At 40.5% G+C, this 9,372-nt stretch overlaps 1 protein-coding gene across 1 annotated transcript; it reads left to right on the forward strand.

Moving 5' to 3' along the window:
* Positions 1 to 2,685: 2,685 nt before the first annotated feature.
* LOC149185159 (uncharacterized) lies at positions 2,686 to 4,747 on the forward strand. Its single transcript, XM_089417785.1, has one exon. The coding sequence runs from the start codon at positions 2,884 to 2,886 to the stop codon at positions 3,997 to 3,999; it is 1,116 nt and encodes a 371-aa protein (XP_089273911.1). The 5' UTR covers positions 2,686 to 2,883; the 3' UTR covers positions 4,000 to 4,747.
* The last annotated feature ends 4,625 nt before the right edge of the window (positions 4,748 to 9,372 follow it).

Genomic DNA, 9,372 nt, shown 5'->3' on the forward strand with positions numbered 1-9,372 from the left:
AATAAAATTCTCCTTCCCCTCCTTATATTATTTAATTTTATCTAGTTAACCAACCTATTTTTTAGCTTAATTCTTTCAGCATTGATTTTTCAAGTTTCATTATTATTTTTCTAATTCATTAATTATTTTCTAATTTACTAATTAATTATCTTAATTTTATACCTAATTTATCAATTCATCTTATTTTTATTCATCATTATATTGTAATTCAATTTATGTCTAATTTCTCCATGTTTTTGATTGATCTTTTCCTTTTAAGTCATTATATCTCACATTCCTCTTTCCCATTAGCATCTTTATATTCCTTCTTAACATTATTTTATAGCTAAATACGCACTAAAAAATAATTTTACATATAACCTAAATTTTATTATAAATATTTATTTTTAATTAATAAAATATAGGTAGCTATTTTTATTTATATTTTACCAATAATTTATAAAATTTTAATTTCCCTTTTAAAAAAAATTGTAAACCTATTCTAATTTATTTGTTAATATGATAACTCTTTTTTTTGTAAACTAGAGTAAGACCTTTGATTTTCTATTCAACTAGGTTAAAATAAGTACAAACATTTGGTGACCTCAACCCGCTCCGAAGGGAAACCGGGTTTGTTGGCCACCTTAAGTCTTTATAACCCGACCAATAGCAAAAAAGAATAAGTCTGCTTATCCATGCCAAATAGACGTTACTGCCAAAATTACTAATATGATTCCCTATCGACATTAGAGACTATAAACAGAAAAAAAGAGAACTTGTTCTCAGCAAACTAACAAGGAAAACCATTAGAACAATTAGAAGGATTAATCTACCATGTTTTCAGGTGGAGTGTCTTCATCTTTTGTCACGGAACTAGCTTCTTCAGTTGTTGTTGAATCTCCTCCAACTTGTTGTCTTGCATGAGCAGAGTGATTTGGAGATTCTTCATTTCTCTCCTTAAATTGGGAATGCCCTGAGCCATCTCTGCCATTTCCACTGCCACCTGCTCCATTGCCTTTGCCAGTAATCTCTTCAACACCCAATATACATGTAAAGCCTGCTTGTATAAGGACAGGCGTCCCCTGGTATTACCCGGGTCAGGGATCAGGTTACCCCAGTCTTCCATCTCTAGTTCCGAGTCTTCCTGCATTGCATTTGCTTCTAGTTCTTGAATTAGCCTGCGGATATCGGCGTCAGTTCCTTCGTTATAAGCTTTTTCTGCCTCCTGCACCATATGCCTCATGGTTTTCCAGCCTCGTCTTTGACAAATTGGAGAAGGGGGTCTGAATTCCTGTCTGCTGGTTTGTCGACCTCTTCCTCTACCCCTGCGCCCTCTTCTGCGACTTGGTTTGTTCCTGGCAGCTGCCCGACTTCCCTGCCCAACGTCAAAGGATGCGTTCCCTGTAAATTCCTCACCTCCAGGCACCTTAGCTTTCTTTTCCAGATTCGTTCCCTCCCCTTGCTACTCTTTTTCGGGAGTTTTGACCTTCCCCGCTCCACCTTTCCTGGAATGGAATTGGTAAATCTGCTCGGGGGTCTTCTCTTCCTCCCAAACCATCTGCTTTTCCGTCTCCAACTGCCCCTGATCTGTATCTAACCGAGAACCTTGCATGCTCTTATCCTGACCTGTCCGGCTCCCTTCCTTGCTAGATTCGACCCCAGCCTTTCTCATTCTCCCACCCACTGTCTTCTGACTGATGTTAAGATGGATGAATTTCCCGTCCCTTTCATTTCGTCGAACTTCTGTAGCGGTTGAACCTCTTCCCGTTTCCTTAATATTATTGGTGATATCAGAGAAAGCAATGGACAAATTTACGAATTCATACCTCTTTCTATGACGAGTTATAGAGAATGTCGGCCAGCCTCAAACTCCCTTCGTCTTCTTCCTTTGCCGCATGCAATCTTCAGGTCTGCCTTCTCCTGTCCTTATTAATCCTCTACCAGCTACCCGACGTCCCATCATCCGTTCGCCACCGTTCTTACCTCCTTCCTCCTCCACTTCTCTGTTGCCTCTACTCTTCGGGATTCTGCCTAGTCTACAGGTCGTCACGACGTCCTACATAATTATAATGTTGCGTGGTGGCCTGCATTGCCACCTTCCTACCTTCATTATATTTCCACACGTTTCCATCTCATCCACTCCGATCGGAAGTTAATATAATAACTTATTTGTTAATGGCTAATAAAATAATTGTCATTTATTTATTTCTAAAAAAATTATAAGCTCTTAACTAATTAAAAATACTTTTAATTTTTTTATAAAATTAATAATAATTATAACCAAACCAAAAATTACCTTTATTGTTAAAACTACCGCCCCAGCTCCTCATTTCATCAACTGTAAACGAATCTCGATAAAATATTGAGTTTTTGATTTTCTCAATAAAATGAATTATAAACCTTTAAACTTCAATAACAAATTAAAAATAATTTAAAATTAATAATAATGATAACGGAATCAAAATTATTTAAAATTAACAATAATTTTAACTAAACCAATATTACCTTAAAACTACCTCCGGACTCCTCATTTTATAACTGAAAATGAATCTTGATAACTGAAATGAATGTCCAAATTTTGATTTTCTCTGAGTGTAGTGAATTATAAACTTCTAAAGGGAAAAATGTTTGTTTGTTTGTTTTTTTGGTTAAACTTAAAAACCAAAAATAAATTTTAAATGAAAAAGTGAATCAACCACGTCGACCACAGAAACATAGTGAAATGTCAGCCTCGATATTTCAAATGTAAACCCTAAGAAGTGTTGCAGACGGGCCACTGGCATGAAAATGGAGTCTCGCAGGAGGGCATTTCCGTCTTCAATATCTTGTTGAGGATAAATGAGAGATTTCTTTTAAGGGCAAAGCCCTGGAAATCTTGGCTTGAAGTTTCAGTTGTCCACTGAAATGAAGCTGAAGACTTGCAGGAGACGATTTGCATTTCCAGTATATTCTCGTTCTCCTCTCGTAGTCACAAAAATTTGGACTGTTTTGCGGGGACGACGGTCTTATTATTCTGATCCTGATTATTCTTCGGCTTCAATGTTTAACGATGTAACGTCAGCGGGGAGAGGCCATTATAACCATGACTCTGATGCTCATTATTATTCAGCTTCAGTGTTTAACCATGGAACATCACGAAATGCCGATTATAATTTGCAGGGAAAACGGTTTCATTATTCCGATTCCGATCAATCCGCGGCTTCAATGTTTAATTATGGGACACCAGCAGGGAACTGTAATTATAATTATAATTATGGTCAGAGTTATTCTGCTTCCAATCTTAAAAGCTCCGGGCTACGGCACAGATACAAGAACTGGGATGAGGAGCGGAGGTGGAGGCTTACGGCGAGCACCTTTAGCAGCGCAATAGGTTTTTGGAAGGGTCGGCGTGTGCATCTGTGGATGGAGAAGATCGGTTTGGTGGAGCCTTTCAAGGGATGCCCTGCTACCTGCTGGAGCAACCTCCATGAGCACATTGCGCTCGCCAGGTACCAACTGATGACCGGAAATGTGGTCACCCTCACCGGATTCTATCTCCACGGCGAAAACCACTGGCTTGCAGCTTCTCCCGACGCCATAATCGACCAGGGCCCAGACGGCTACTTCGAAGAGGGAGGACTGTTAGAAATCAAGTGTCCTTACTTCCAAGGTAACGCCAACTGGTCCTTCCCCTGGTCCACTATACCCCCGTGTTACATGCCCCAAGCACAGGGCCTTATGGAGATTTTGGACAGGAATTGGATCGATTTCTATGTCTGGACCCCCAATGGTAGCAGCCTTTTTAGGATACAGAGGAATCCCCACTACTGGGACCTAATGATGGCCGCGTTGAGTGATTTTTGGTGGAAGCACGTTGAACCTGCCAAGGAAATTCGTGCCATGGATGCCGATAGAAATATTGTTAAGTTGAAGCCTTCTGCGAAGCACACGCTGTTTGAAGCTATTTGGAAGAAGAGTGAAGAGCTTGCTCAGGATTCTAGATTGCTAGTCATGGAAATCCATGGCAAGATAAGAACATGAGGCATTTTCACTTCTATAAGAGTGAGTTGCCCCACCAACCATCGTTGTCTGTCAAAAGCCTATCGGGAAAGGCTCGCGAAAACTCCATCGTAAAGGCCTCTTCTTTGCTTTATCTTCCCAAGCGGTTACCCATATGGAGTAGAATCAATGGCACCAATGCCTGCAATAACACCCGCGTGGAAAACGGTGGTTTCCCGTATTTGGTATTCTTACCGACATAAGAAGTCATGAGAAATGCACTGAGAGTGGCCGCCATCGTCAGGAACATAGGCATGGAGTTCTGCGGGGATTTGATTAATGGTCGCCTCGTATATTTTTGGTCTGCCCTGGGCATGGCCGCTCACGAATCCATTTCTCTGCCCTTTCCTCGTCTCGCGGATGCCCGGCTTTAGGAACTCCGTGACTTCGCAAAATTGAGCAGAGGGTTTGGCGGAGTTGAAAACCTTAGCCTCCCAATTTCGCCTTGTAAATCTTATTCTAATTCTCATTCAAATTCCGGGAGGAAGAGAGAGAGGGGGGTCTGGGTCTTTGGGTGTGAGGTTGAACAAGGAATTGATAGATAACATGTTCAAGTTTCCCAGAGTCATGGCAGGCGCTGGTTGGAGTATGTTCAAGCTGGGTATTTGGGCGTGAGGTTGAACAAGTAATTGATAGATAACATGGACAAGTTAGCCAGAGTCATGGCAGGCGCTGGATGGAGTATGTTCAAGCTGAAATCCACGGACAAGATGTACTATGTTTACAGGAAGGTTGATTTCAAGCGTTGGCTTCAGTGGGACGGTTCGAACCCTACACCTGCTCCTGCGTTCAGAGCCCGGACGGCTGCCAGAATTGAATCTTACTAGTGCTCCAACTGAGATCTTGGAATATGTTCTTCTCATGACAGATGATCTTGATTCTTTTCTATGTCAACCACAAACCCCCTTGTGCTTCCTCCAGAAGAAGAGGCAGCTTTCCTGCTTGTAAAACATAAAGCTAATTTATCATTAGCATTGCGGCTAAAGGTCCATGGCTGCTTAAACAGATATATAAATATATCTATATTGTATTCAATGTTCATCGATTGGGATGATTGTCTCTGTACAGGTGCGTTGTATATTTCTCTTTAGTGCATCTAATGAAAAGGATCCAAATCAGGATTTTTTTTAACGGCATGCTTTTGTTCCTCCCTTATTCTGTTATTTTATTGGATCCAAATCGGGGTTTTTTTTAACGGCATGCTTTTGTTCCTCCCTTATTCTGCTATTTTATTGTACTTTCTCATGCTGAAGGGTGAATATGCTTGTGAATTTAACAGCATTTCTTGCATGCCATTTGTTTTCTTCCAATATGTTTATTCATTTTGGGCTTTTTAATCTTTAATATGGATTTGAATTTCACCCTTCAATCGTTGAAAGGTGAATGTTCTTGCGAATTTAACAACATTTATTTCATTCCATTGGTTTTCTTCCAAAATTTTGTGAAAATTCCAAACTGGAATCTTATTGCAGCAACTGATATTATTTCTCCTACTTGTTAATTAATTAACAATTTATCTGCTATGACAAATATCAAAATAAATACATTGCAATCTTCACAAATAAAATATTGAGGAAAAATAATGCGCTAGAAATTGAGAAATGCTAACACACACACAAGAAATCTAGTGAGGGATTTTCCTCACTCCGTAGGCAAACTCCTGACACGATTTGCCTTCAGAAATTCAGCCCTCTGACTCTCTGCGCAACCCGCTGGAAGTCTAGCCTCAGACTGGTCTCTGATGAAGTCGTTCTGCCTTCTGCTGAGTGGAAAGATGCTTCTCCGACACTCTGGGACTCCTTCCCGGTCTCTGGAACTGAAGACGTCTCTTCCTTTTTGCAAATTGAACTTGCCTCTAGAGGCTACTGCGCTGTCCCAGTGTCAGCCTTTTTGTGGTTCTTCTGCCTCTCTGCAAATGCACTTGTTGGATCTGGGATGTCTCATCCAGCCTCACTGTCTCTGCCCCTCTCTCACTGCTTCTATCTCTAGCTCTCTCTCAGACAACTGGTTGCTGCTACTCTGGAAATCAATCTGCTCAAAAATCGAATCGCTCAAGTGTCTTCTCCATCACCACGTCGACCTCTTCTTATAATCCTCTATTGGGGCACCAACGACCAAAATTAAAACATAATCGATGGCTAGGATCATCTCTGGATCGATCCATTTGTGTTTATCCTCTATTGGAGCACCAACGACCAAAATTAAAACATAATCGATGGCTAGGATCATCTCTTGATCGATCCATTTGTGTTTCTAGATGATTCTTGCCTTGACTTAATTAATACTGATTAATTAACCATATTCCCTAAGTTTAGACTTAAGAAATATTTAAAAACTGGTTAATAATCTAATTAAGTAATTTCTAGGTGGAATTTCCAGAAACGATTTCTGAGTTTTGGATATCTCATGGCTTCTAGCATGTCCACAAAATTTCAAGGCTAGAACACATCCGATGCTACAAAAACTAACACTCCCTCTTAGCGAGGAATGTGTTCTGGTGCTACTGCACATCCTGTAGTAGCACCTTGTCTCTGCATCATCTCCTGTCACGCTGATGTCTAGCCATGCTGCCAACCAACCACTATGCAACTCTGATATGTGCTGCATTTGTGCTGTTGCTGACTCTGTTGTACTGCTGACAACACTGCATCTGCACTGCAACTCCCTCTCATTTGTTGCTGCTGCAACTGCAACATCTGCAACATCCAAAATACTGAATCAACTGTGATCAGTATGATACATTTGTCACTCTTTGACTGCTGCTAGTATCTGCACTGTCACTGAAGAATCTGTGCTGTCGCTGATTTTGCATTGTGCCAACTGCACTACTGCCAACTCTACACTGCGCTCCCCAACATCTGACTGCTACTAGTCTCAGCAACTGTCACTCTGGGGTCTGACTGCATCAACTGTCACTGTTCCATCCTGCGACCGAATACTGTGGGCCCTCGTAGCAAGGTATTGATCCATGAGGTGGACTCCTCAATGATCTTGCCCATCTGTAGCGCTTTGGGGCTACAACATTAAATCTCCCCACTTCACATTGGCTCTGCTCTAGCGAACTGCTGCAAAATCCACTGCGTCCAACTAGAGATCAGCTCAACGAAAAATTTGAGCTGCTCCCTCTGCCTTTGGAATCACTCGATTTGGAAGGATCGAATTTTTTTGCCTCTGTCTTAGAAAAATCAGTCTTCCTCAAGCAGCTCGGCTTCTCTAGCAAAAGACTTCGCTACCCTTGGGAATTTCGACCTGCTTCCCACTCTGAGTAGCAAAATTCTTTCTTTTTCGCCTCTGAGCTCTTCAATTGATCAACTGCGCTTTGACACCATGTGAAAATTCCAAATTGGAATCCTATTGTGTTAATTTTTGGTATGTTCTATGCTTAAGAACAATTTACTTTAATTTCGTTATTAGCCCAATATCAATATCTAGTTTAGCAATCACATCAGCGTAATAGTAAAATGCAGATAGAACATAAACATAAATAGTAGAAGACAAGCCAAGACAAGAGGACACAAGATGTGGCACTAGCTAAAGACAAACCCCAATGTGGGGAAACCCTTGATCAACTTATATTCTTCAATAGTTCAGCAGAGAGAGGTATAGTACAAATTTAGAAATCTGATAATTTATGACAGCAGCAGAAAAACCCTAACTAGAAAAGTCAACATTGGTCAAACAGGGCAGAATTCTTCCTCTAAGCAGCTCGGTCAAACCCAATCAACTTTGGCCTCCAACAACAAACCCAAATAGTCCAAAACAGTCTGAAAATATCCAGTCAAATCTGGTCAACAAAAGTCAACCCTGTGGTCAGTCCTAAGACAATCAACGCTGGTCAATGCAGGGTTCAAACAACCTCAGAATCGGTGCCCAGACTTGTGGCCTGCCCAAACAGAATTTCCTCACTCAAATCCGCAGTCAACGCTGGTCAACGCAGCTCTAGAAAGCCTCCCTGCAGCGTGGTCAATGGTGGTAAACGCAGTTAACGGAAAAGTCCTCCTTTCTTCGCACATGTGAGAGAAAGTTGCCAGATTTGCGTACCCAATCAAGTGAGGAGAGAGAGATGAGTGAATATGAGATGATGAAAGAATGACTTGAGGTCTCCTCCTTTTATATGCAACGTTGAGGATGAGCCGGGGGTTAAAATACATGTTTTGCTTGCTGGCCGACCTTGACAATTTGTCAATAATACAAATAAATTCATATCTTCATTTTTACATGTCGGAATCGAATGATTTCTGGATCAATTCTACACGTCTCAGAGAGGGAAATCTAAGAAAAATATCAGCTGTCATAAATAAGATGACCCATGTGGAGTTTGGCCCTAGTTGCCAATTTTAACATATTGCAGCAACTGATATTATTTCTCCTAATTGTTAATTAATTAACAATTTATCTGCTATGGAAAATATCGAAATAAATACACTGTAACCTTCACAAATAAAATACTGCAAAAAGATAATGCGTTGAAAATTGAGAAATGCTAACACACACACACATAGGAAATAACATAATTTTTTTTTTTGGGCAAAAGTCCCCAGAAAAATCGAACTTGGGAAAACCGGTGTAGCAACTGAGAGTTTTATTATTATGTAGCAGTGAGAAATTTTGAGTACAACTGGATGTCGAAATATGGCAATCCTACAGAGAAAAATACTAGTAAAAATTTAGTGAGGAATTTTCCTCACCCCAAAGGGAAACTCTCGGCTGGACTTGCCTTTAGAAATTTGGCCCTCTAACCCTCTGCGTCAACGTGCTGGATGTCTAGCCTCAGACTAGTCTCTGATGAAGTTGTTCTGTGTTGGGTCTCTATAATATTAGTGATTACCCCATTACTATTGTAGTTATACCCCTTATTAATATTGTTGTGCCCCTATTGCCTCCATATTGTTATTATTGTGCCCCATAGAATCCCTCTATTTTTATTTTTGTGGCTTTATATTATTATTGTTAGGTTGGCTGGATTATATTGTGACTCCTTAGACTCCTATATATAGAAATGAGGTTTTGTCATTTGAATCATCCAAGAATTGTTCATTTATGTAATGTAAAAGAGGTTGCCCCCTCGAAGAGGCTGAATTCTAAGGCGTTGACCTATCTTTTCTTGAGCTGGTTTCATAACATTTGGTATCAGAGCTTTGGATTCTAGGGTTTCGCTGCTCCAAACAGGTCATCGTGGCATTTTCACTATAACTTTTTTTCTGCGATGTTTCAGAAGACGCAAAAAAACCCATTTGAGAAGAAATCGTGCTGAACCTTGGGTCCGAATTTCAGAGCTTTTTGCGCGATATTTGCGGAGATATGATCTGAGGAAGTTGGTATTTTTGCAGACTCCTGAATTACATTCAAAACAGG

This window comes from Pinus tabuliformis, chromosome 3_2 (genome assembly GCF_031772625.1).
Source record: "Pinus tabuliformis cultivar Carrire ecotype Pingquan chromosome 3_2, CPIR1, whole genome shotgun sequence".
In the NCBI taxonomy this organism is placed as follows: domain Eukaryota; kingdom Viridiplantae; phylum Streptophyta; class Pinopsida; order Pinales; family Pinaceae; genus Pinus; species Pinus tabuliformis.

Excerpts from the sequence above, each read along its gene's own strand:
- LOC149185159 (XM_089417785.1), top strand. The coding sequence starts at position 2,884 with ATGAAGCTGAAGACTTGCAGGAGACGATTTGCATTTCCAGTATATTCT.